This window comes from Vicugna pacos, chromosome 13, assembly GCF_048564905.1.
Source record: "Vicugna pacos chromosome 13, VicPac4, whole genome shotgun sequence".
NCBI classification, from domain to species: Eukaryota; Metazoa; Chordata; class Mammalia; order Artiodactyla; family Camelidae; genus Vicugna; species Vicugna pacos.
The window spans coordinates 67,191,815-67,219,350 of record NC_132999.1 but is presented as its reverse complement, the minus strand read 5'-3'; the positions used below and the strand labels follow the sequence as shown (position 1 = coordinate 67,219,350).

The 27,536-nt window shown below is 61.8% G+C and overlaps 3 protein-coding genes across 3 annotated transcripts; 1 reads left to right on the top strand and 2 right to left on the bottom strand.

The window, feature by feature from the left end:
• Positions 1–1,045: 1,045 nt before the first annotated feature.
• TNFRSF4 (TNF receptor superfamily member 4) lies at positions 1,046–5,539 on the bottom strand. Its single transcript, XM_072975679.1, is given in 7 exon segments — positions 1,046–1,327; positions 1,329–1,545; positions 1,713–1,909; positions 2,508–2,574; positions 2,825–2,932; positions 3,335–3,457; positions 3,782–5,539. Coding segments are annotated over 7 exon segments (930 nt in total). The 5' UTR covers positions 3,924–5,539; the 3' UTR covers positions 1,046–1,251.
• A 1,650-nt stretch (positions 5,540–7,189) lies between these two features.
• On the bottom strand, positions 7,190–20,394 carry SDF4 (stromal cell derived factor 4). Its single transcript, XM_006196572.4, has 7 exons — positions 20,245–20,394; positions 17,491–17,843; positions 14,491–14,627; positions 14,045–14,158; positions 9,087–9,245; positions 8,634–8,809; positions 7,190–7,780 (listed from the first exon to the last, which is right to left on the bottom strand). Exons 2-7 carry the CDS (start codon positions 17,793–17,795, stop codon positions 7,604–7,606), a joined length of 1,068 nt encoding a protein of 355 aa, XP_006196634.1. The 5' UTR covers positions 17,796–17,843; positions 20,245–20,394; the 3' UTR covers positions 7,190–7,603.
• Positions 20,395–20,433: 39 nt separating this feature from the next.
• Positions 20,434–24,169, top strand: B3GALT6 (beta-1,3-galactosyltransferase 6). Its single transcript, XM_006196968.4, has one exon. The coding sequence runs from the start codon at positions 20,543–20,545 to the stop codon at positions 21,509–21,511; it is 969 nt and encodes a 322-aa protein (XP_006197030.2). The 5' UTR covers positions 20,434–20,542; the 3' UTR covers positions 21,512–24,169.
• The last annotated feature ends 3,367 nt before the right edge of the window (positions 24,170–27,536 follow it).

The window sequence follows — 27,536 nt, the reverse complement described above, 5'->3', positions numbered from 1 at the left end:
GCCAGCATCAGAGGCCTGCGTCCTCTTTGCACGCATTGTCGGTGGCCGTGAAGGGGCATCAGGCAGGCATCTTGGCCAAGCGCACTGGCAGAGGCTGTCTCCGGCTCTTGCATGCCTCTGCTCTCCCGAGTGGAGCTGAAACCTCCAGCACCTCGTGGTCTTTTATTTTGATTCATGGTAATTCTTCGGTCACCAGGGGCGCAAAAGTCTAGGGGCCATGGAGGTTTCCATGGCCACCCTGGGGCTGACTGTGCAGCGTCTGCCTTTAGCTCGGGTGAGCCGGTTAAGTCCTCACACTTCGTGTGCAGGGAGGGGCACGGAGACACACCCCTGCCACTCACTCCCGCGTTCTCCATCCCTCCAGACCCGTGTCGGTGCCGGAGCCGGGCACTCTCCCTCAGTGCTGGTCAACTACCAGCCCACTCTACTGTCCTCAGACACTTGGGTTTCCCACCTTGGAACCTTTGCACAGAAAGCTGCTATGCATGTTTCTGTTTGCTCCCAGGGTGGACAAATCGTTGGTGTCAGGAGCCCCAGTTTCTGTGCAGGACTGTAGGGTGCCGCCCACTACTGGGACTCCCAGGGGGGTTGTTCACGGCCCGAGTCCCCCTGGATGGCATCAAGCAGGCCTCGGCAGACTCGAGGGCCCTTCAGGCGTCGATGGGGGTATTGGGGTCATCACGTGCTCAGGTCCAGCAGGGAAGAAAGAGACACTTGTGTCCTCTCTTGGAAGGGGTACCCAGAGACCCCACAGATGGTCCTAAAACGCCCTTTGGGACCATGGCCTCAGGGTTCCCACCTGCTCCATTAGGATCCAGCCCAGCAGCCCCTGCCGGCCCCTCTCGAGTGGCCCCAGTGCCCTCGGGTCCATTCGCCCGGATTAAGATCTTGCCTGACTCTCAGTGCACAGGGACTTGGATGTGCCCAGAGGACAGGGGGACAGCAGCCCTGGGGTCTCTGAGTGCCCCACAGGAGCCCCTCCCCACACCCTACCCACCGTGGGTGTGCAGCCCTCAGCCCACCTGTGCCCAGTCACAGACCCTCGTTTGCCAACGTCGTTTATTGGGGCCCCGCCCGGGTGGGGAGTATGCACAGCATACGTAGCAGAGCCCAGGGGGCCAGCCCAGGAGCACCTAAAACGGCACAGGGCAGGGCGACAGGTGGGGCAGCCTGCGCCTGGGGGGCCCTTGATGCCCCTCTGGGGCCCCGGCCTGGGAAGGGGGCGCCGGCTCCCATGACGGTGGACGCAGCTCAGATCTTGGCCAAGCTGGAGTTGGCGTCGGCGTGCTCCTCTTGGATAGGGGTCCGGAAGCTGTTTCCCCCTGGGAAGAAGGAAGGATCGAGAGGTGGGAGGTGGGCAGGGGTCCCGCACCTCCAGGAGGCAGTCTGGTCTGGGGCCCCACCATGGGCACTCACCTGGGGGCTTGGGGGCGTTGGGTGACAGCCTCCAGGCCCTGTGGTGCAGGAGTAGGGCCAGCATGGCAGCCACAGGGGCCAGCAGACCCAGGCCCAGGCCCAGGCCCAGGACAGCAGCCAGCTCGGGGCCTGTAGGGAGGCGGGGCCTGTTGGGGTGGGGTCCACAGAAGAAGGGGCCCAGTGCAGGGGGGCCCCAATGAGGCCACAGGGTGGCTCCATCCCAACCCTCCCTCCCTACCCTACTCCCCTTCTGGGTTGGGGGAGAGCCCTGCTGGGACGAGGCCAGGTCTCCTTACCCTTGAGGGGCTCTGTGTGGGGTGTGGAGGGCCCCTGTGAGGCCCTGGGCCAGGCAGTGGTGGGCTGGGCAGTGGGGGACCGGGCTGGGGGGCCCTGGGTCTCCCAGGGCGGTGTGGCTGAGGGGCCCTTGTCTTCACAGACAGCGTCCGAGCTGTTGCTGGCCGCCCGCAGTGTGCGCTTTCCCACCAAGGTGCAGCTGAGGAGGGCAAGGGTGTTGATCAGGTCGGAGTACCCCCCAGCTCCTCCTCCAGCAATCAGAGGAGTCATAGGGAGGAATGAGGGGCCCACAGTGGGTCACCTCCGGCAGCAACAGAGTCCAGGATCCACCAGGCCCCCAGGAGCCTTGGCCCTCCCAGCCCTCATCCCTCACTCACCCTGCTCCCCACCGGCCCCTCCAGACCTGTCCCCACTGCGCCTTTCCCTCCACACCCCGCTGCCCTCTCCTCCCGTCCCCACCATGGAGGTCCTGCGAGGACAGGACACAGCTCTCAGCTGTGACTGAGGGAGGCCTCACACACTCCTGGGCCTGGGCTGGGGTCTCTCAGCCCTCCCACTCCAGCTCAGCAGGAAGGCCAGTGAGGGGAGCCTGGGCCAGGGCTGAGCTGTGGGGCTGGGGCCCTGGGGGAACCAGGGGTCATGGGAGTCAAGGGCCAGCGGACAGAGATCACAATGGGGGCACAGAGGCCGGGGGGCAGGGCCTAGGAGCTCCCCGACAGCAGCTCCCTACCCACAGACCTGAGTCCGGGTGCACAGACCCCAGGCCACCCGAGTCCTCCAGCCCCTGAAACACTCACTTGGTCCAAGGCTGGCAGGCCTGGTTGTTGCCGGGCGAGAAGTGTCCTGGTGGGCACGGGGCACAGTCTGCAACGAAGTCAGCGGGCTCTGCACATCTGCCCTGCCCGGGGGCGCTTGGCCTCCAGAAGCCCCTCCCAGCTGCATGATGCCCCCTGGCCCTGATCCGGGGGCCCCCGTACCCTGTCTTGGCATGACCTACTGGGCGAAGGGGTCCATGGCCAGGCTTTGGGGCAGGGCTTCTGGGGGAGATGACAGCATGGGGGACACGCTCCTTTCACATGGTTCCAAGGGCTCCCCACCCCTGGCCAGAACTCACCGACTCCACGCTTGTAGCCGTGGCCCTCCAGGGGCTGGGTACCTGGCCGGCAGTGGCAGACTGTGTCCCTTGTGGGTGTACATCTCTGCTTGGGTTCGCTCCCACTTCCTGGGGGTCAGGTGGGGTGGGCACAGTCAGTGGGGAGGCCTGAGCCCCAGAGCAGGCCGGTGACCAAGGCCAAGGGTCGGCATCCGCCTCCCCCAGGCCAGTAGCCCCCTCAGAGCCAGGCAGCTCCTAGTCCTCTCCCATCCCTCCTGCCACATGTCCTCAGGAACTGCTACCCTCCTGCCAGCCTGCTCAGGACCCTCTGTGGCCCTTGACTTCAGGTCTCACCCCCACCCCGGCCATGTGGCCCTGGCCCCTCTGGAGGGGTAGGCGCCTTGTGGGAAGCCTCAGCTCCTCATGGGAACCCCAGGGCAGAGCAGACCCCATTGTGGGTTTGTTCTGTGGCTGTGGGACCCTGTGTGGTCTCCTGTGGAATGGCCGGGCCTGGTGCATAGTGGGGCTCACTCTGGCTGCACTGTGTGCAGGGCTTGCAGGCCTCGTAGTTAACCGCTTCGTTGTAGAAGCCGGGGGCGCACGGGTGGCACACTGTTTCCTGGGAGTTGGTGCAGCGGCTCTCCATCCCATAACCTGCCGCAGAAGGCCGGGGTCAGGAAGCGGCATGGCCTGGCCTCGCGCTCCCTCGGCAGCCCGCCGCCCAGCCTCAGGCTGGCCCACTGTCCCGGGGTGGCTCCAGGTCACCCACCATCCTGGAGTGTCACCTACCCTGTCACCGAGTCCAGTTGCCCCACAACGCCTGCACCACGTGACCCATCCGTAGGCCCCTCTCTGTCCCCACCTCCCCCCCACCCTGTTCCCCATCTACATGTTCCCCGTCTCTGTGTCCCCTGACCCCATCTCCTTATCCTGTGTCCCTTCAGGCTCCCCTCCCCTGCTCCATGTCTGGGGACTCACCAGGCAGGCACTCTTTACAGCACTTGCTGCCACTGGGGTAGGTGCCGTCACCGCAGCTGGGCTGGGCCGCAGCGCCAAGCGCGAGCCCCAGGAGCAGGAGGGCTGAGCCAGGCGCCCTAGGTGGTTGGGCTCCCACGCGCATTCTCGACTCCGCAGCTCGGGAGTCTGGGGTTTTTCCTTGCAGGAAGTGGCTATAAGGGCTGCGGGGGAGGGGTGGGGAGGGCAGGAGGAGGAACTAGGAGGAAGGAGGCCCCAGGAAGGGCTGGTGACCCCAACCCAGGCTGGTGGTGGGAAGGCAGCTTGTCTGGGAAGCCCCCTCCCAGCCAGCCATGGGTTTGTCTTCTGCCCTGGGCCCCAAGGCTCCCAACCCCTCAACAAGGCCCACTGCCGTCAGGCCCAGTCCAGGTGGCAGCTGGACACTGATCCAGACCCCCGCTGCACCCCAAGTGGGGACCTGCAGCCCCAGCCCTGCCAGGGCCAGGCCAGGTCCTCCAACCCCAGTGGTCTGCACTCACCCCTCACACTGGACCCTTCCCACTCCTGCTTCACAAGAAAGTGGGGTCTCTTTGGCCAGGCGTCCTGGGTGTCCCCCTGCCCTGCCCAGCGTGGCCAAGCTGCCTGGACCAGGATGGTCCTGGGATCCGTCCATGTGGCTCAACTCTTCTGGGCACCCACTCTCCCTGCACAGGGCAGACCCCTCAGGAGGAGCGGCAGCTGCTCCTGCAGTCCCCCACAGAAGGCCCTGGCCACACCTGTCCTCAACCCCTCGTCCGCAGACAGGTGCACAGAGCACATGGGTCAGCTGAGGCAGAACAGGATCAGGGCACAGGCTCCCTCGCAGTATGGACCTTCTCCTGGCATCAGCTGCAGTGGGTGGAGGATGGCAGTGCCCAGGGCTCCAGAGTGTGGGCACTAGCCCAAGTGTCCAAACCCAGCTCAGACAGATGCAGCAGCCAGCAGTTCTGGTGGGTGAGATGCCTCGTGACCAGCGCCCACAGTGAGTGTGCACGTGTGTGAGTGTGTGTGCAGGCACGTGCTGGTGAGAGACCAGCTGACCTCAGGGTTAGGGGTGAGTTCACGTCAGCACCCCAAATTCACACGTGGAAGCCCTGACCCCTGGGTGGCTATATTTGGAGACGCTAAGGGGCAATTAAGGTCAGATGAGGTCATAAGGGGACCTGATCCAATGTGACTGGTGTCCCTCTAAGAGGAGGAAGTCAGGGCACAGACCCACACACAGGGATGACACCCTGGTCTCGGACATCCAGCCTCCAGGCCAGGGAGAGGTAAGCACCCGCCTCCAGACTGCCTGAGCAGACTCAGCGCTTGCTGCTGGCCAAGCCCAGCCCCGTATCCCAGGTGTGGCATGTGCCTGGGAGCGTGTGGGCCACGTCTGTGCATGTGCACGTGGCTCTGGCCGCACATGCCAGCCGTGTGTGCTGCTCCTGTGAGCACCTGGGGATGTGCCCGGGGGCTCCCGTGAGGAAAAACCACCCGCTCTGGCCCCAGTCCCTACACCCACCAGTAGGACAGAGGCTAGAGCCACCGTGCGATTGACCCGCGGAGCCGTGTGTCCTCAGACGTGGGCCAGGCAGTCCTGGGACAGGCGGCGGTGGTGGGGGTCTGTTTGCCAGCCACTGCGGGGCGTGAGGCAGAGCACAGGTGCACACACACGCGCGCGTGCACATGCTTTCTCCTGTGCAAAGCCCTGACCACTGGTGGCCCTGAAACACGGAGGCCATACTGTATCCTTCGGTGCCTTTAAATCTTAACCATGAGACAGGATTATCTGCTTAACAGTTAACCTTAAAGTTCAGGTGGGTGGGGGGGCCTCCTGCAGGGAAAGATAGGGGTGGGGAATTGACAGGCGCTGGAAATTCCCCTTCTCCTGGGGGGGCACAGGTGAGGAGCTGAGCTCCCGGCCCACCTGCGGGAAATTCCACCTCAGCCTGGCTCCACCCCCAGGCAGGGGCCACGCCTCCCCCAGAGACAGGGTCCACGGGGCAGGGGTGGATTGTCCACACGCGTGGTGTGTATATGTGTGAGCGTGTGCGGGCCTCGTCTGCCACTGATGGCGAGAAAAAAGTTTAAAGACAAACCACAGCCTCTGAGGCCGGGGTGACTGGAGGGCAGGGGAGCAGAGCCGCACTCCAGGGCAGACCCTCCCCTTGCTGGGGGCCACGTGTGGGCCGCCCACCCTCTGGCGGTGCTGGTCTCTGCCACCCAAGGCCCCAGACACCAGGCAGCAGACAGGGGTCTGCTTGCAGGTGACCCCTGGACAGACAACTATGCGTCACCTGCAAGCCAGCCTGGCTGGCTCACACCTCTGTCTGAGCATCACACACCGACTGGCTCGTGCCCACCCGCCCGCACGGGCCTGGCCCACCACAGGGACCGCCCACCCACCACGCAGGCTGGTCTCCGTTCTGAAAACAGCCTTTCCTCTTGTTTGTCTGGAAACCAAGCCAGGTGTCACCACGCCCTGCTCCTCTGTGGCAGGGCCTCCCCACGCTGCTCGGAAGCAGGTCCCTGTGGCAAGGGCTAGTCACGTGGGCAGCTCAGGGCGGCCCCTCTGCCCACCCAGCCGGAGCCCCCAGCCCCAGCAGGGCCTTCAAAGGCCCGAGCACACCACTGGCCTGGTGTGCTGTCCACAGAGCGCCAAGGGCCACGGCTCAGGGATCTGAGGGGTGACTGGCAGAGAGGGCGGCAGTGGGGTGGTAAGCTTCGTGGGTGCACAGATCAGAGACCCTCCCTCAGTCATTTAAAGCCTCACTGCTCAATCCCCCCATCCCCACATGCCAGCCAACCACTGGGCACAGCTGACCCCCAGAAAGGCCTGGTGTGGCAGCGGGACTGGCCAGTGGAGGACAGAGCCTTGTCCACAGGCTCCCAGTCCCCTAGGCCGCCCCCACCCTGTCCCCTACACCAAGCCCCAGGCCAGGACCTGGGTGGTTCTCAAGGGCTCCCCAGTTCCCCACCCCATCCCGGGGGCCTAGGGCTTGTCCTCAGAGATGCCCTCTCCACCTCAAACTCCCACGTCCTTCCGGACCCTCCCAGGTGGTCTCACCCAGGCCTGGACTCCAGGCTCCTGACTTCAAATCTGCAGCCCAGACCCCAACTCCTGTTCTGCAGGAGGCCCCTCCCTGTCTCCCAGCCCCTCACACGCAGCCCCCAACCAGGACCTTGGTCCTGCCTGGTCCTCTCCCCGGTGTCACCCTTTCCGTCGCTGCCAAGCGGGGCGCTCAAGCCCGCGCGACAGTCCTGACTCACAGATGATCGCAAGCACCGGGGAGCCCAGTATTCAAACCAAACCACCCACCGCAAAGCTTCAAGTGGAAGCCACCTGGCCACAAATGTTCCAAGTTGTCGTCTACATGGCTTTTTTCCCACACACACAAAAAATGAAGCTGGGAGAAAAAGGCAACTATATTTTAAAGTAAGTTAATGTGATTCCTGTCACAAGTACTCGCATTTTCTCGGAGACTGAACACCATGGGCCAGATGATTCTCACAGCCCCGCCCAACACAGTGGGAGGAGCGGCACCCAGCTGCTGGTTTCCAGCAGAGCAACTCAAACATCATCTTAATCTTTCAGTTTTCAAGGAAACAGCAGGAGCTGTGTTATTTCCCACGGTGTGGCAAGCCCGGGGCCCTGATGTGGTCAGTGCCTTCGGCAGAAGGGCTCTGAGTTCTCAGAAGCGAGATGCAGCGATTACGCGGGAACCGAAGCACGGTTGCGGGACGCGGTGCTCAGCACGTCTCAGAAGAGTCGAGCAGGCGGGTGGCAGGTGGGAGGGGGGGAAGAGGGAGGGGCGGGGCGACTCAGAACTCCTCGTGCACGCTGCGGGCATAGTCCACCAGCTTGCTGCCAGTGAAGAACTCACTGTACTTGAGGACCTCCTCTGGCTCCAGGTGCTGGTTCTGGTTCTCGTCGGCAATAGCGATCATCTGCTTGGCCTCATTGAGTGCGCTGTACTCATTCATGGGGTCCATGTAGTCCTGCAAGAGCGCCGGGTCAGCCCCTCCACCCGCAGGCGCCCTCCTCGGGCCTCTGCCCGGGAACCACCTGGGGGACGCCCGAGCTAGGTCAGCTCCCGCCTCAGGGAAGCAGCAGCAGGGCTGGGACACTAACCAACTACAGACTCAAGGCGTCACTCACAATACCCTGTAGGCTGGTAGGAAGAAACTGCAAGACAGGGATGTGGGCATGTTCTGGAATGTTCTGGAAGGTGGACGCCAGGCTGGATGTGGCTCGGGGTCAGGCAGCCTTCACTCGTGTGGGCACCTGCCCATCCTCGTCAGGGTGCCCGGCCATGGAAGGGCAGGGCAGGGAGAAGGGAGGCCTTGGCGCAGGTCACACACACACGCACAGACACGGACACAGACTGACTCGGCTGCAGGAGGGCTGTGCCAACAGGAAGGAGTCCCTACACCAGAGATGCCCCCAGCTATCAACAGGGATCAGAGAATTCTGGCGTAAAATGAAATGACTCATCCAGCAATGGGAAAAAAACAAGCCCCACGCAGCACCCACACACACCACCAGTGACAACACTCAGAAGCTGTCCCGCTGGGCCGCCACTTCTCAGAGCCCGAGTGGATGCGTCACCCCAGGCACCCGACCCGGTGACGAGCACAGGTGCCTCAGATCTCAGCGGGAAAGCGGATGACACTGGCGGGCAGGGCCCCAGGGAGCCACTAGCACCTCCATGGGCTCCGGGGCTCCAGGTCCCCTGGCCAAGGAACCAAGGGAACAGCCACAGCCAGACCAACCCTGCCATCCTGGCTCAGGACGGTCCCATGGGGGCTCCTCTCTGCTCGGTGCCCCTCGGCCCCCAGGGCCTGCGCTCACCTCCAGCTCTGCCATGGTGACCACCCCGTCGTGGTTGGCGTCAATCAGCTCCTCGAACTCCCTCCTCCTGTCCCTCACCCAGCTGTCATCGATGTCCTGGCCCTGCTGGTTTTCCACAGTGCCCACGGGCAGGGAGATGAACTCGGGCAGCGAGAGCCTCTTGTCACCATCCTGGTCTGCAAGGCGAGGGGGCAGATACTCAGGCTCGAGCAGGCACAGGGCTGTCGAGGACTCTCAGGAGAAAAGTCCACCGACGGGGTCCAGCTGCCAGGTTTTCATTTGTGAGGTTTCAGCCCAACCCTGAACAGGTATGTCTCACAGGACCTACAGCCACGTGGCACCAGCCTCATCGGGCAGCCACCCCCACCCAGGCTTGGCCCGTGCTGAGCTCCGCCAGGAGGGTGGGCTGGCCGTGGACAGCAGCCCCTGCCCAGTCCCGCGGACGGGCCTCACCCAGGTCCCGGACGATCTCCTTGACCATGAACTGGAGCATGCCGCGGCTGTGCTCAGGGTGGAGGAAGGACAGGAACTCGGCCTCGGTCAGCAGCAGGTCCGGGGGCGGGCTGTCTGCCTGATACCAGCGGTCTTTGAGGTTCTCCAGGACTTCCTGTGCTGAGAGACAGGCATCCGTGAGGATCTGGGCACATGAAACCCCCACACGCATCCAGAAAGTTCCAAGACGCACTGCTGCGTGCAGAGGGCCAGCTCCGGGCGAGGCAGCATCCGAGGCCAAGGGCCTTGCCCCTCAGAGGGAGCTTGGCCCCCAGGGAGGCAGACGGCATGGACCCGCCCCAGACGGAAGCACACACACCCCTAGATGTGGACACAGACCCCCTCAGACACAGATCCCCCTCCCCATCCCACACACAGACCCCTGGACACAGACCCCCCTCAGACACAGATCCCCCCACTGCCCACCACACAGACCCCTGGACACAGACCCCCCTCAGACACAGATCCCCCTCCCCATCCCACACACACAGACCCCTGGACACAGACCCCCCTCAGACACAGATCCCCCCACCGCCCACCACACAGACCCCTGGACACAGACCCCCCTCAGACACAGATCCCCCTCCCCATCCCACACACACAGACCCCTGGACACAGACCCCCCTCAGACACAGATCCCCCCACCGCCCACCACACAGACCCCTGGACACAGACCCCCCCTCAGACACAGATCCCCCTCCCCATCCCACACACACAGACCCCTGGACACAGACCCCCCTCAGACACAGATCCCCCCACCGCCCACCACACAGACCCCTGGACACAGACCCCCCCTCAGACACAGATCCCCCTCCCCATCCCACACACACAGACCCCTGGACACAGACCCCCCTCAGACACAGATCCCCCTCCCCATCCCACACACACAGACCCCTGGACACAGACCCCCCTCAGACACAGATCCCCCTCCCCATCCCACACACACAGACCCCTGGACACAGACCCCCCTCAGACACAGATCCCCCCACCGCCCACCACACAGACCCCTGGACACAGACCCCCCCTCAGACACAGATCCCCCTCCCCATCCCACACACACAGACCCCTGGACACAGACCCCCCTCAGACACAGATCCCCCCACCGCCCACCACACAGACCCCTGGACACAGACCCCCCCTCAGACACAGATCCCCCTCCCCATCCCACACACACAGACCCCTGGACACAGACCCCCCTCAGACACAGATCCCCCTCCCCATCCCACACACACAGACCCCTGGACACAGACCCCCCTCAGACACAGATCCCCCTCCCCATCCCACACACACAGACCCCTGGACACAGACCCCCCTCAGACACAGATCCCCCTCCCCATCCCACACACACAGACCCCTGGACACAGACCCCCCCTCAGACACAGATCCCCCTCCCCATCCCACACACACAGACCCCTGGACACAGACCCCCTCAGACACAGATCCCCCCCACCACACACACACAGACCCCTGGACACAGATCCCCACCACCACACACAGACACAGACCAACCCCTCAGGACACAGACCACCCCAAATTCCCACCCCCCCCACAGACCCCTCCCACACACAGACACAGACCCCCAGACGCTGCACTGCCCCTGACTCGCGGCGCTCCGGGGAAGGGGAAAGTCTGTGGTGAGGCTGGCCGTTGTCTGCAGGGACAAAGGCACGACTTGGTTCCTTCCCATGTTTTCACGTGCACCTGCTGTCCACGGGGCAGGGCTCTGAAGGAAAACCCAGTTTCCAGACATGAAACACTCTCACCGCGATCCCCGTGGGGAGCGCGGGCCCCTGGGGTCAGCGACTCTCTGGGTGTCCAGCCAGGCAAGCAGGAAGAGGCCAGCACAGTGCTCTCTCCCCCATCCCACCCCCGGGTCCCAATGCCAGCTCTCAGCTGGGAACAGGGACGCCCAGGCCCTGGCCTGGTCACAGCGGGGGAATGGCTGGACCCCACTCAATGCCTGCTGCCTCACACCTTACTGCCTTCTGACCAACAGAAGCCCCAGGGCGGCTGCTCTAGGCAGCAAGTGCACCTCGGGCAGGCGGGAGTGACCGGTGGTGCCCCACCCCTCTACCACAGGGACCACAGGCTGGGCACAGGCTTGCCATGTCCCCCCAAAGCCTGCGGTGGGACCTGATTTGGATAAAAGGTCTTTGCAGCTGTAATTAGTTAAGGATCTTGTGATCACCCAGGATTTCAGGTGGGCCCTAAACCCAGGTGTCCTTGTGTGAAGGGAGTCACAGAGACTGGGGAGAAGTGGCCACACGCAGGGACGCCGGCAACACCAGGCTGGAGGGACGCCTGGGAGGGACCCCCTTCCCGTGATGCCTTGTGCCAGCGGCCCCAGAAACCCACATGGATGTGCTGCATGACCCCGAGCTCACATCTTAGCACCCCCAGCCCCCTGACAGCTGCTCTGCACTTCTGACCCCTAGACCTGCTCACCCCCCGAGACTGAGTGTGAGATGAGGCCGGGCAATGGGCTGCAGGCAGAGGGCAGAATCCCAAATTCACCTGCTCAAGTCCCAGAAGAGGACAAAGACACCAAGCGGTCTAGACCCCGACCCCATACGCTTGAGGGAAGGAGCACTGAAGACAGGCAGGCAGACAGCCGGCAGCCACCCTGGAAGCTGGCAACGACTCTCCAATGTGGGCAGGAGGACAGAGGCCCCCAGACGCTCTAAAGGATGCCTTCGGGGCAAATCCAAACCACAGAACAAACAAAAGAAACACAACATGGGAACAAATACGGAAAGAGCCAACAACCACTTTAGAAAAAATGGCCAGTGGTTGAGAAGCGTCCCATGAACTAGGAAAGGGGTCTCTATCCAATCCAGGAATAGGGTAGATTGTTCTTGACTTAGACTCTATTCAGTTAAATGTGCGTTATCAATAGAGTAAGCAGAAAAAAATTAAAGTGTAAGACCCAATCCACCTTTCCATAAACAGCCAGCCTCCACCGGCACAACTCGAGAGCCGGGAGCCCTGTTCACAGCCGTCAGGGTCGTGCTTAAAGCTGAGAAACATGCTGAGAGAGGGGAAGCCGGGGCTCTTCATCCCAACATCAGCAGAGGGAAAAGATGAAAGGGGAAAAAAGAAATAGAAATCTAAGTGAGCTTAACTCGTCTGTTGTCAAAAAAATTCAAACTGGCTCACGAAACAAAGCTAAACTCTATGTAGTCCTTAAAAAACCAAAATGCTTTAGAAAGACGAAGGCTCAAGGGGGGTTCACGGGTGAATCCTACCAAACCCATGAGGAAGAGGTCACACACACCCGCACAACCTCTTCCAGAGGAGGGAAGCAGCGAGTACACATCCTAATTCACTCTGTGAGGCCGAGACCATCTTAACACCAAAACTAGAAAAGAAAACTAGACCAGTATCTCACATGAACACACAGCAAAACACTCAACAGAACACTCGCAGATCAAGTCCAGAAATGCATAAAAAATTACACACCACAACCAGGCGGGATTTATCACAGGAAAGCAAGGTCAGCTCAACATCTGTAATCAGCTGATAAACTCCACCACATCACCAGGCCAGTGAAGAACAGCCACATGACCGTGTCAACAGATGCAGAAAAGCGTATGACGAAACCCAACACCCAGACATGATCACAACTCTCAGCAAACTAGGAGCAGAGGGGAACCCGCCAACTGGACGAGGAAATCCACAAAACCTACAGGGAAGATTACATGCAAGAGCGAGAAATTCGAAGCTTTCCCACTAAATTCAGAGACAAGGCTAGGACTTGTCCCTCTCACTGCTGCTTTTCACACAGCACTGGAAGCCCAAGCTCACGCATTAAGACAAGAAAAGGAATAAAAGTGGGAAATAAACTGTCTTTGTTCAACGATGTCATGATCGCCTCGGTGGAAAATCCAAAAGAGCCAACAAAAAAATCCTGGAACTACTGAGCCATGCCAGCAAAGCTGCAGGACAGGAAGTTGCCAGACAAAAGACAATCACTTCCCTGTGTACCAGCAAGGCACAAGTGGAATTAAAAACTAAGAGCAAATGCAAAGAGGACGAAGGCACAGGCTGCAACCCTGATGTCAGACGGGGAGGCCAGTCCTACGAACACTCACCCTGACAGAGAGTGGCGCCCACAGTGCATCTAAAAACGACAACAACGAACATCTGTGGACCAAAGAACACAGCAGCAGCCCTCGCAAAGCAGAGGCAGGAAGGGCGGTGGGACACCAGCAGGAGGCTGCGACACACTCACCCCAACAGCCAAGCGGACACAAGACACAGGGCAGCATCACAGGTACAGAGATGCCCCAGAGAAGATCCTGCAGGTGGCACACTGGACGCCACGAGACCACAATGGGGACGACCCCCCAGGAAAAGAAGAGCAGGAGACGAATGCCTCCACAGGCCTGCTCGGACAGGCAGTAAACAGGCCCTGGGGAAGGGTAGGGTGGCTCAGAGCTGCAGACAGTCACCCGCACAAAGGTTTAGAACTCAGCCATCAGGCACAGACTTTCTATCAGTTTCTAAAGGAACGTCTCTGATACGCTAAGGGGAGGGAGAGTCTGTCCTCAGGCCCAGGCCCGCGCACCTCTGGCTCCAGCTCCCACCCGCCTCCACGAGCCTCAGGCAGATGCCCCACCAACCTCACCGACTCTCGGGATTTGGACTTCATCCAGAACTGGGGACCTGTCCTGGCCAAGGCCTGCCGCCCAGTGCTTCTGGCACCTCCCGCCACTTCCTCCCCAGAGCTCAAGCCCACGCCAGGCTGCCAGCTGCCCCCATCCACCAAGTCTGGAGGGTCCTGGGTGTTCTGCCTAATGGACCCGTAGAAGCGCCCGGTTGGCCACGCCCACCTGTCACCCCTACGGCATTGGCATGACTCCACCTGCCTCCCCCACCCCCACAGCATCAGCAAGGCCCAGCGCGGGAGGGGCACTCACTCTCTTCATCAATGTTCAGCTCCCACTTATTCTTTATCTTCTCGGCAACTTCTTTCTCACTGTGGCCTTTGCTGGCCAAAAACTTCACCTTATACTCATCCCATGACACGTGGCCTGAAAAAACACACCGACTTGTTAGCAGGTTTAACAATGAAGGTCTTTAAAGAGCGATGCTTCTGTCAGGACCCTCGTGCTACCACAACTGCACAGGCAGAAGCACCGAGCCTCCTGCAAGGGCCTCGGCTTTGCGGTAGATTGGCCGGAGCCCAGCCCGCGGTCCTCCCTGAAGGCCAGTGGGGATGTCTGCTTGGCAGGCAACACCAGCGAGGGCCCCTCTCACCTCATGTCCTCTGTTCCCGGTCCCTGGGCCCACCGCCCCTCTGCCTTCCTGTGCTGCCCTCTGCTGGCAGCCCCAGGCCCCCAGGGTCAGGGCAGTTTGGCCGTACCATCGCCGTCGGGGTCTACGGCGCGGAAGTGCACCTTGCTCTCCGCGATGGCTTCCTGGAAGTGCTCGGCCGTCTTCTCCATGATCCACTGCTGCATCTCCTTGGCACTGATCTTCCTGTCAGTGTTCAAATCCACCCTGCAGGCACAGGAGACACATCAGACGGGTCCAGGGCCCCGACAGACAGACGAATGGACAGAAGGATGGCCAGAGGGGCTCCACAGAGAGTCATGAAACCCCATGAACAGTGATGACGCAGGAGAAGACAGGGGACGCGGGGGGACATTGGGTCCTGCAGCTGCCACTTACTGTCACTACCCCCCAGTCTTGGGCCTGCTGGGAGGGGAACCACCTCCCCTCCTTGCTGCAGAACATCAACCCACAGACCCAGACACTTGGGACACAGGCCCAGCAAGCTCCTGGTAGCAGGATCAGAGTTCAGATACCAGAGCAAAGTCGAGTTTACTGACAGATACTGGCAACTAGACAGCATGTGCAGGCAGGTGTGTGTGCACCTATGTACGCACTGTGGACACAGGCGGGAAAACACGTGCACGCGTGGGCTGGCACACACCCGTGTACTCCTAGGTCAGCACATGTGCGTATGTTATCAAGCTCTGTCTACAGAGAGGACCACAGGCAACAAGACCCCCAGCAGCAGCACCCACCCCCGCAGCCCCAGGCCTGGTTTCCAAACCCTGCTCTCTGGTGAAATGAACCAGCGCCCGAGAACTCGGTGATTCCAGGCTGAGGCAGAGACACAGGATGAAGTGAAGCTGGAGTAGCTGGCGGTGCCAGAAAGGAAGGGCCGGCTCAAACAACAGGCGGGCGGGGGCGCTGGGGAGCTCCCAGTGGCCAGGCTGACACCCCCATGACGTCACGGGGGCATCAGGCACCTCCAATCTGAGGTGACCAGAGAGCCACCTCATCTCCGGGCTCTTCTTTCCAAAAACCCACAAACCCTGTCTAAACACGAGAAAACACATTCAACAAATCCCAAATCAGGGACAGTCCACAAAACACCTGAGCAACCCTCCTCAACTGTCACGTCATGGAAAACTGGGGCCGCGGATGGGACCCAGGGCAGCAAGGGACCTGAAGCCTGGAGGGTGGGTAACAGTCACAGAGCACTGTTCCATCTTAACTCTGACTCGTGGGCCTCAGCCTGCAACCTTCCTGTAAATGGAACATCATTCCAAAACAAACACCCTGCACAAAAAGCACCGCGACAGCGTGACTTTCATTTGCTCAAAGCTGGGTGCTGAGACCACACGACTGCTCAGCTCTGGGCGGGGAGCAGGGGGGCAGGAGCAGCAGATGTGCGGCAAAAATGTGGGGCCCCATGTGCCGGTGGCAGCGCCGCAGGGTGGGACGGCTGTAGGTGGGAGTCTCTGTAGACAACTTCTGGGTGAAAAAATGAACACGGAGTAGACACTCCCCGACTCCAACCCTGTCAAACACAGAACGTGCAACAAAAACGCACAACGTGGTCAGACATGGCCCGAGTTCGGGTGCACTGGCCAGTGGGACGCCCTGCCCCTGGTGGGCCACTGTCCTGCAGCCCCAGTGATCTGAACTCAGCATCTGAACCCCAATCCCACACCCAGAGCTGGTGGCGAGGACAGCTCCACTGCTCCCAGCTCCGCATTCCAGGGACCCAGGGCTCCATGCAGGAGGGGCTGCCGCCAACACCCACCCCGGGGAGCCCCATCGGGCGTTACGGAGACAAGGACAGGCCCCCACCTCACCACCTTCAGATCCCCCAGAAGCCACCTGCCCCTGTGGCCCTTCTCTCTGTTCCCTCAGACGAAAATTTCACTTCACAGGACAGTGAGATCTGTGCACGAGGCTTTGGTCGCTTCAACTGCCAACATCAGTTTCTCCATGCAAAGTGGGAGCACCCAGGAAGGCCAGCCAGGTGGGTGCATCGGGGCATCCACTGTCCCCGCCTCCAGCACCGCCCTCCAGCCCTCCACCTGTTCTCTACCATTATCCCTCCCGTCCCCCCTGGAGAAGCCAGCACTGTGGGCCAGGACCTGACTCTCCCCAATACCCAGGACGCAGGCCTCGCGGGCCCCACATCACAGACAAGGACGCTGAGGCCAATGGCTCAGGCCACGTGACCTCTGTGTGCCCAGCCCTGCCCAGGAGGAAACCAGTCTCCCGCCTGGAATGCACGGCCGCCAGTCCCAGCCTGACTGGTGACCCTGGAGGCCACCACATCTTCAGGACCCTGAGGGCCTGGGACCCACCGGCCGGGGCAGAGGCAGGGCCCCTGAGAGCAGCACAGCCGGCCTGCTAGTACCTCGCTTGCCCTCAGCAGTGCAGAGAGCGAACCACTCAGCCTGACAGACCCAGTCAGCATCTGGCCCCACCTGGAGGGCCTCTGCCCTGTGCTCCCAGACCAGACCCACGCCTTCCCCACCACCTGCACAGGGCAGCCTGCCCGCCGCAAGCTCCCTTGCTCTGTGGGCCCTGCTTCCTGCTCCACCCGCTGCAACCTGCCCTGGGCTCCAGGTCAGCAGAACAGTGCAGGCTCCACGTACGCATTCACAGGAGCGGGCAGACTCGCCAGCAGAGCCAACGGCACACGTGCCCTAACCAGCTACACAAGCACGTGGCCTGCGGACTCCGCGCACCTCCAGGTCCTGGCCGCCCGCCAGGCAGCCTGGCTGGTGCTGCGACAGCCCCACGACCAGCAGGGCCCTGGCTGGAGACGGGCGCTCCTCCAGGCCAGCCCACAGCCCTCCAAGCTGCAAGGCCGTGGGGACTGCAGGGCAGCCAGGCCCTCCGAGTCCCTCCTGACACAGGGCGCAGCACAGGCTGCACGTTCCACAGCTCAAACGTGGCAAACTTTCCCAGAGCAGCTGTCACAGCACTGCCTCCACGGCATATCACAAGTAGGGCTGTCATCTCTGTGCTCCGTGGAGCCGGGCCTGGACCGACAGGGCGACCAATGCCAGCCGCCCCGCACACCCCGCAGCCCCCACCCGATTCCTACTTGGAGAAGATGACCATCAGCTTCCTCCGGCTCCTCCGAGGCTCTGCATCGTCCTCGAACCCCTTTGTATCCTTCCCCAGGAACACCTCCTGGTGGAAGTCCTTGTTCAGGTGCCCGTCCATCTCCAGCTTCACCCCGTTCAGGTGGTCCGGGGGCAGGATCTCATTTTCCTCCCTGTTACCTGCTCTCTCTCTAGCAGATGAGTGGTTGGCAGGCCGGGCAGACACGTCCACCAGGAAGAAGACCCCCAGGAGCCAGAGGCAGCAAGGAACCAGGCCGCAGAGGGGAGCCGGCCTGGACGCCATGGCCGCCGAGGTCTGTGCTGCAGGACAGCCTGCAAGTGTCGCCAGGAGCTGGGGAGAGAGGGGAGAGGCAAGTGAGGCAGTGAGGCCCACTGCCAGGTGGGCAGAAGGCTGGGTGCCATCACTGCAGCTGTGAGCCAATAGCCCCAGGCTGCCGCAGCCCGACCAGAGTTAACGTCTACAAAGCAGACACAGCTGTCGCTTTATGGAGCTGCCCCAGCAGGTACTTCACATGGAGACACAGGAGTCCCTGGTGCCCAGGACCCGCGCAGGGCACGCCACTTCTCCTTGCTCCAGCGCCCGCCCTCCTACTCAGACGATGGTGCCCCATCTCAAGGCACGCCCTGCACCACGAACCCTGCCCCTTCCCAAGGCCCACGGCGGCTGTTCCAAGTACTGTCTGCTTCCGTCCCTCCTGGCATTGAAGCTGACCCCAGCAAGCTCGCTCACCACCCCTCCTACTCCCCATCTCCAAGCCCCCTGTGCACACACACACAAGTGGACACAGCACGTGCATGCATGCACACACACACTCGTGTGCATGCATACACATATGCACACATGCAGGCATGTATTTACACGTACACACACCCCTACACGTGTACACAGACACGCATCCTTGCTCATGTTCGTGCAGGAACACTGAGAAGGCCTGAATGCCCGGGAAGTCTGTCACCCTGGGTGTGCCTGGGCCTGGCGGTAAAAGAAAGAGGCCCCTCTCTGTCCACGTCAGGGACCTGGGCCACCCAGCCTCTCCCACATGCGCTCTCCCACCTGGGCCAGCCTGCCTCCCCTCACCCCCGACCCCAGCCCAGCCCTGGGGCTCCTTCTCCAGGTTTCCTCCCCAATCCCCACGGGGCCTCTCAGAGACCTTCACACTTTACGGATCACTGAAAAGGGAAGTGCAGCTCCTTCCTTCCCTAACATGTTTCTGTTGGAGCCTATCCACCTGGCAAACACCCGCTGGCCGTGTCAGGTCCGCAGAGGCCCCACCTCCTCTGGCAGGCCCCTGGCACCCAGGGCCCGAAGAGGGTGGCTTGGAAACACTCACCCCAGGTCAGGGTGCTGTCTGCAGCCAAACTGAGGCCCAGGGATTCCAGAACCACAGTGCCCTCCAACAAGCAAAACAGACTCCCATGCTGGTCGGCAGCACAGCCATCACACCACACCGGGGGCCAGGACAAGGGCTCTTCCTGGCTGGTGGCCATCACTTGCTTTTTTGATGCCTCTTTCCTCCCCTGCCTGCCCCTGACCCACATCACCCCTGGCAGGTGGACACCATCACACGTCGGTCCTCTGGGCCTGTCGAACCCTGTTCTCCCAGCTCAGCTGGCCTGTTCCTTTGAGGGAGAAACTCTCTCACGAAGGGCTGCCTTATGTCCCTCCTTCCACGTCCGTGAGGGCCTGCAACCTACCCGCACCCACTAGAACCCACCACCTATGCTCTCGTAACCATCCCCTGGACCACCTTTACTGAAATTCCCACTTGTCCTCCTCTGTGGGCACCGTGCCAGCACCTGCCACACTCCCCACACAGCAAGCACTCAACAAAACTGAGGGAACAAAGCCGGGCGTTTCTGCCCCACTCCAATGTGCACGTTCCCGAATCCTGGAGCAAACCAGGACAGCTTCCTCCCAGCCTCAATGCCACCCCATGACCGTGGCCATAAAAACACGTCTCATGTCCAACAGACTGTGCTTTGCTTTTTGAAAGAATAGTCAATCCTCGATTCTACTTACCTTCTTGCTGGGTAGTGCAGGAAATGTTATCTACACGATGCTTTGCACAAGAAGTAACCCCAAGACAACTGGTAACTCCTCTCGTGGAGGCCTGTTGGAGGCTCCGCCAAAATAATACATATCACGAAGCCAAGCAAACTCCCTTTTCTCCGTTCACGTTTATTTAGCTTCGCAACACACGCAGAGCAGCACGGCTGAGGACCTGGGTCAGTGGACCTCGGTCAGTTGCCCGCTTCCTGCCCCTGGTGGGATTTCAGAGCAGGCTCTGCCCTGTTGACATGGGACCCCACCTAGGACTCCTAGCCTAAGTGGAGGCAATACTTCCCGACCATCCTCGGTGTCCGTTCTGGGGAAACTAGTAAGACTGCTGTCGTCGAAAAGCGCAAACGCGTTTCCTAAAAGCTCCGTCACAGGCTTTAGGAGTCGCACACGGCGTTCTAACGACTGCCACCGGCTGAACCAGCTGTCACAGGCTTGCGCGCGCTTTCAGACCTCCACCAAACCCGGCTACGAGGGGCCGCGGCCCGCCCTGTACAGATGGCACAGAGCGCACGTCGCCGACACCGGCTCCACCGACCCCCGACAGCGGCATCCGAGGGGCCCGGCGGTGTGGACACCGGGGCCAGGCCGGAAGCCCCCGTCGGCCCGCGCTCCGCCTTCCCGCCGCCCCGGGGCCGGGCATCTGCCGTCACCTCCCGGGGCCCTCACTCACCGGCCTCCCTCCTCCTCGTCCAGGATCCGCCGAGCGCCGCCCGAGGGCCCGCGACGCCTTCCCCGGGCCTCCGCTAGGCCGCGGCCATCTTTCTTCCGGGAAGAGGCGGGCCGCGGGGCGGCGCGAGCTGGCGCGGCCTCCCTGTGCCGACGCCTGCGCCGCCATCTTGCCCCCGGGCGGAAGCGGCCGCAACGCCCTCCTGGGCGGCCAATGAGGAGCGCGCGCGGAACCACGTGGCCCGAAGGCGCGGCCCCGGCGCTCCCCGCGCGCGGCCTCGGTCCGCGGCGCTCCCCGCGCCATGAAGCTGCTGAGGCTCGCGTGGCGGCACCGGACGGCGCTGGGCCTGGGTGGCCTGGCGTTGGGCGGCGCCGCGCTGCTCTACCTGGCGCGTTGCGCCGCGCCCGCCGCGCCTGCTGCGCCTGCCGCGCCCGCGCACGCCACCGCCTTCCTGGCCGTGCTGGTGGCCAGCGCGCCGCGGGCGGCGGAACGACGGAGCGTGGTCCGCAGCACGTGGCTGGGGGCGCGGCGCGGCGGCCCCGGGGACGTGTGGGCGCGCTTCGTCGTGGGCACCGGCGGGCTAGGCGCCGAGGAGCGGCGCGCCCTGGAGCGCGAGCAGGAGCAGCACGGCGACCTGCTGCTGCTGCCCGCGCTGCGCGACGCGTACGAGAACCTCACGGCCAAGGTGCTGGCCATGCTGGCCTGGCTGGATGAGCACGTGGCCTTTGAGTTCGTACTCAAGGCGGACGACGACTCGTTCGCGCGGCTGGACGCGCTGCTGGCGGAGCTGCGCGTCCGCGAACCCGCACGCCGCCGCCGCCTCTACTGGGGCTTCTTCTCCGGCCGAGGCCGTGTCCGGCCAGGGGGCCGCTGGCGCGAGGCCGCCTGGCAGCTCTGCGACTACTACCTGCCCTACGCGCTGGGCGGCGGCTATGTGCTCTCCGCCGACCTCGTGCACTACCTGCGCCTCAGCCGCGAGTACCTGCGCGCCTGGCACAGCGAGGACGTGTCTCTGGGCGCCTGGCTGGCGCCGGTGGACGTGCAGCGGGAGCACGACCCTCGCTTCGACACCGAGTACAAGTCCCGTGGCTGCAGCAACCAGTACCTGGTGACGCACAAGCAGAGCCTGGAGGACATGCTGGAGAAGCACCAGACGCTGGCGCGCGAGGGCCGCCTGTGCAAGCGGGAGGTACAGCTGCGCTTGTCCTATGTCTACGACTGGTCGGCACCGCCCTCACAGTGCTGCCAGAGGAAGGAGGGCATCCCCTGACCACCGCCCTGAGCCGGCCCGCGCACCCGGGATGGCAGGGCTCCCGGCCTGCACGCAGTCCTGCTGCATGTGAGGGTGCAGGGGAGGCCAGGACAGAGTCACTGGGGGGTCTGTGGGGCAGCAGCTGACATGGCCTCCCACGGCCTTACACTGGCAAAGCCCACAGCTTCTGGCTAGCTGTGAGGATGAAGGCAGCCCTCTAGAGGACCTGGGCTACCCATCTGCCATGGGCCTTTGGGTGGATGCCAAGCAGCGGTGGATAACTCCTAGGCCCCAGCTCCAGTCTTCACCCAGGAGTCCGCCTCCATGTCCATACGTGGCAGCCTAGTCAAGCACAGGTCTGGGAGACCCCTAGGGCAGGCCGGAGCTAGCGTCATGTCCTGGTAGAAGGGTCCTGTCCTGCATTTGGACATTGCCTGGATTAGGGAGCAGCCTGGCTGTGGGAGCGCCAGCAGACAGCCCCAACGGAGACCTGTCCATTCACTGTCCTCTCCTGAGTCAGGGCTAAGGAGCCAGAGGCTGTAGCTGACCGGAGTTGCAGGACCTGACCCCAAAGAAGAATTTCTGACACTTTCTGTGGTGGGACAGTGTCATGTCCTGCATCCATTGTGCTGACCACCCCCCTAGGAAATCGGTCTGTGCTGAGAACTGTGACTGCCGCAGACTGACCCAGAGCCCTGGCACTTGGACCCACCGGCTTTACTGGAGATGGCTGTCATTCTGTTTGGTCAAGTCAGCCAACCCTGTGTCTCCTGTTGGTATTGCTGTCACACGTCTGTCTAGGATTTAGCTCCACTTTGTGTGAACCAGCATTCGTGGCGTTTCGGTCTGTGTGCTGCCCTGGGGTGGAATGGTGCACGTAACTCAGCACTGACCTGCAGTTTATTCACAAGCTTTGTAAATTTGTGATGATGAGAGTTCACGTTGGGGGTGCGTAGGTCTGTATGTGTTTTAAATTATTTAAGAGAAAACTTTTCTATCAGAACTTGGACTTGTGGCTTAATATGTTTTTACAGCCTGAGTTGTAGACCACTGGCTGCTGAAGTGTTGAGACATGCAAGCATTTAAAGCATCTGCTTCTCTCCTGTTTGCACTGAAGGCGATCTCACTGTCTCAGTATCTGAAAAGACTTTCCTTGACAGCTTCCTTGTGGCCACATGGAGTAAGTGTTTCTCACTTGCTAGTCTGTTATTTTAGACTCTGGGCCCCAGTCCCGGAAATTGAACCTTGGGAAGTATTAACAAGGTTTCCCAAAGTCTGCCTTGAGACAGCGTTGCTGCAGCATGTCCCCTTGGAGACAGGGCATTCATGGCACCCTAGCACGTCCCCAGAAGGTTGGGGCTGCCTTTTTTTTCCCCCATTAAACGTGAACAGTGAGTGCTGTGGTCATCACAGAAGTAAAATAAAGTGGCTCTGGGATGATCAGGAGCCCCTCAGGCCAGCGGTGTGAGAGCGCATGCACCTTCACTCTGGCTCCAGTTGGACTTTCTGGCTGGGTCACCAGGCTGTGCCACCGTTATGTGTGTGTCTGCAGTTCCGGGACAGTGGGAACGAGAGGGTACAAGCTTCTGATTTCCCTATTCACTGCCGTTCTTGTACCTTCTCAGGCCGTGGTGTCTTGGTCAGCTCGGGCGGCCGGGACAACACTGCAGATCAGGTGGCTTAAACAGCAGACGTCTGTCTCTGTCTCTCTCGTGGCTCTGGGCGCTGGGCGTCTGCGGGCAAGGTGCCAGTGTGGTCGGGGCCCAGTGAGGGCCTTTCCAGGCGCACCAGCCGCCATCCGGCTGTGCTCATGGTGCAGGGAGAGCCAGGGCAAGCTCTCTGACGTCCCTTCTTGTCAGGACACTGATCCCACCATGCAGCCCCACCCGTCCCTGATCCAGACACAACCGCACCCTGGGTCTGGGCGAATTCCCTCCATCTGAATTTGGGGGAACAGTCAGCCCACATCAGCAGGTTTGGTTATTTTTGTCTAAATGTAGCGGAATATCCAGATCTCGGGGCCTCGGGCTGGAAAGAAGAGGGGTGGCTTGTAACCTGCTTGTGACTCTTCTGGCTTGAGGCAGAGGCCCCAAGACCTGACAGCCCTGATTATGAGGTGAGTGTGAGCCTTGCGCCAGGACTGACCGCGCTGCAAGACAAGGACTCGGTAGAGGATCCAGGTTTGGAGACACCAGGGCAAGCAGACCAGGGCCCTGCACCCCCCTGGGTAGGGACAGGTTCCTGAGGGATGCTGACCACAGCAGGACCCAGTTCCCATTGACCATCTGCCTGGGACATCTCGTCTGAACCTCAGACCATCAGAGGAGCTGATGTGCGCACGAGTCCACTTTTCAGAACAGGGGAAGGCTCTGGGAGACGTGGCACAATTTGCCGAGGCCAAGGTGGCCAGGGCAGAGCCGACGTTCGAGCTAAGGGTGGATGCTCAGATCCCTGCCCAGCACCCAGTCCTGCCAGAGAGTGAGTGCCATGGAACACATGGCACCAGTGTCTGAGACTCCTGGTAAAAATCTTAACATTCCAGGCACCTGTCTGGGGGAGGGGCTGGGCACTCGTGAGCTGTAACATTTAGTTGAACCACGTGAAAGTGCCAACGTGCAACCATTTTTGACCAACAGGATTAGAAACGTCATATTGTTCGGCCTAAAGCATAATGTTTTAAAACAACAGACGTGCCCCAAGCTGACCACGCACCTGCGGTTGACGCGACGTCAGGATTCAGACAGCACTTCGGAGCTGAAAGTGGGGCCCCTTCCTAGAGGGACCGAAGGCCACCCCTTATCAGTGGTCCTGGAGTCTGTGGACAGGCCGCACGTGGCCTTCACAGAGCCCAGCCTGCCGCTGGCCTGGGTGGAGTCTGCTCTCCTCCAGCCTCTGCCTCTCTGCTCCTGCCCCTGTTCCTGTCTGGTAGATTCTCTCAGCCAGGGTGCCAAACCCTCACCCTCCGTGCTTCCTGGCACTGTCCCTTCCTATGGCCCCTCCCCCAGGCAGCCCTCCTGGTCTGCACCTCCCACCTGCACCACAAGGTCCACGCTGTCTGGTGTGTGTGGCCTGTGGACAGAGAGGCAGAGCCCAGGCAGCCCAGGGTTCAGAAGACGGCAGGCTCGCAGGAGATGGGATGTCAGAGCACAGAACCGGCTTCTAGTGGGGAGTTTAGGATACAGGACAAATCAGTCTCTCTCCTTAAGTAGCCATCAGAGCTAGAGCAGGCGGGGGTCACCTCGTGGGGCACACAGCCCACAGGGAGCTGGGTGGGGCCCTCTCCTCCTGGGCACACTGGTCCTGCCCTTCCCTGCCCCCAAGATTGGCGGAGAAAGCAGGTTTGGGGAGAGACCGCAGGCTGTGTGAGGACCAGCATGATGGAGACGTGAGAGTCCAAGGCCTCAGCCGAGGACCCAGGACAATCCCGGGAGTTTATGTGCCGTGTCTTTCTATTTCTGTGACGTTCTTGGACTGATGGTCACAGAGGTGAGGGTCAGATTATGCTGCCAGGGCTCAAGGAGGGAGGGGGTGGCTCCTTGTGGGGGTAGAAATGTCCTGCACTTGTCCTGACTGTCCGGGGCCTGGTTGTGATACTGTCCTGTAGGTTGGGGGAAGCCTGGGGGAGGGGCGCACAGGACCTCCCTGCAGTGTCTCACGCCTGCTTGTGAACGTACAATTATCTCAAAACTAAAGGCTTAGTTTAAAAGCAGATACTACATCACTAATCAATAGAATAGAAACATAGGGCGGAGAGACTGGAGGAGGCTGTGCCCTCAGGACAGCCCAGGTGGAGGGGGCGGGCTTGGTTCTGTGTCACTGCACTGCTGGGGTCACCACACAGCCACAGCTGGGGCCACACTATCTACCCTAACCCTAACCCCCAGACCCCCCAAAGTCTGGGTCCACCTGGTGTGGCAGAGTTGGCAGGACCAGTGCAGGATCTGGGTGCAGTGGGGGCCAGGGGTTCACCCAGCATACGTAGCTTCCAGAGGAGAGGTGGGACAGAAAGGGGGGAGGCTCCCCTCAAGTGAGCCCAGAGGTACACCCCGGGCCCCGCCTTGCAGGCTGGTGTGCAGCTTGGAGCTGGGAGACCAGCTGCCCAGCTGCCCCTCCTGTCCCTGTGCGCACGGCCAGCTCCGACTCGTCCCCACGTTCTCCCTTCCCTGCCCCCTGAGTGTCACCACAGTTCTGGTCTCGGGACCCCAGCTTCATGTGCACGTGACAAAAATCGAAATGTTCAGGCTTAAAGATCCCTCCTGTTGGAAGAGCCGCAACCCTGAGGGGTCTGGTTCTCTGCAGGGAGCTGTGCCCAAAGAACCTTGCTAGGTCCAGGTCAAGGGAAATGGGGAGGGGACAACGCAGCAGCCCCCAGGATGCTGACATCATCTGGGTGGGGGTGATGGATGCTGCCTCCTGCTTCACCTCCAACCCAGCTCTGAGCAGTGGGGCTGCTGGGGGCCAGCAGGAAAGCCAGGGCCCACCCAGCCTGGCACTTAGAGCAGGAGGAGGGAGCAGGGCACCCAGGGGCCCGAGCCATCATGTCCTGGGCTGTGCTTGGCCCTGCTGCCTGTCCCCCACCACCTCCCCACCCTCAGGCCCCTCACCCCTGCTCCTGGCTGCAGCCTCCTCTGCCCTCCCCGTCCCCTGCTCACCCCCACTGCCCATCTCATGTGTCCCCTACCTCAGGCCTCCCCATCCCTTATTCACTCAGATGTCACCCCTCAGGGAGGCCAGTTCAGATCACCGACCAACCGCCCCTGCCCCGTAGTCTCGCCTTCCCTGGCCTTCCCCTGTGTGCCTGGATGTCCCTGGGTCTGTGCTGCCCCAGGAGTGAGACTCACCCGGGACCAGGAGCCTTTCACCTGTCCACCTGCTGAGCCTAGCCGCTCAGTAGATGCAGGCCAGGAGGCAGAGCTGGCGCTGCCAGGCACCTGAAGCCACGGACTCAGCCAGCCCCAGGTCCTCTGGACAGGCCTGCACGGCTGCCCAGTTCTCCCTGGTTGCAGCCTCAGGATGCGAGGGGCTGCAGTGTGTGGGTCTCCTAGGGCGTGTCCCCATCCACAGACCTCCACCCACCCAGGTGGGGCCCAGGCTTGGCTGCGGTCACGGTAATCAAGGGCCTTTCCACGGGCTGCCATGTGTCCCCCAAAAGACAAGTTGAAGTCCCAACCGCCAAGACCTTTGAACGTGGCCTGATTGGGAAGCAGGGTCTGGGCAGGTGTGACAAAGGTAAGCGGAGGTGGCAGGGCCCTACTGCGAGGGGCTGGTGTCCTTGTAGGAGAAGAAGACAGAGGCCCGGGGGGAGGAGGCCCCGGCCACTGGGCAGAGTTCGGAGCAATACGGCCACCCGATGCCAGGATTGCCAGCCGAGTCCACCCAGAGTCTTGGAGTCTGCTGAGCCCTCGATTTCAGCTGCTGCCCCAGACGTGCGAGGCTGCATTTCCGTTGCTTGAAGCCCCCAGTGTGTGGTGCTTCACCCCACCGGGGCCCTGGAGGCCACCTGCCTTCTGCCTCCCAACTCCAGGTGCTAGGCAGGCACCTGCCAGGGCACCACAGATGCCTCAGCCACTGGCTGGGCCCAACCTTCCCCACCTCCCAGGGATCAGCACAGACCCTGTCATCTTGGGCAGGCCTGCAATGTCCAGCCCCTGGGCTGGGAGGACGCGGCCTGCAGCAGCCACACACCAGGCCTTCCCACAGCCTGTCCCTCAGGCTGCCTCCATCCGCCAGGCCTGGCCCTCACCCCCACCGGCTGGGTCCCAGCCCATGATCTGCAGGGTCTGACGGGGTGGCCAGCCGTCCTCTGGGGCCTCCACCTGCCCCCGTACACCCTGTCCACACCGTGAGACTGCTGACTTTCGCATCCAGGGCCCCAGGGAGCATGCGGCAGGTGGCTGCAGGTAGACAAAAAGCAGGCCGGGTGCCAGCCCCCTACAGGGCCCCCAGGGGAACTTCAGAGACCTTCACTTCAAGGTTGCATTTAACTGTTCCTTTGTGCTTGCACTCTGGTTCCACGGTCTTGAAGGGAGGCTTGGGCTGTTTC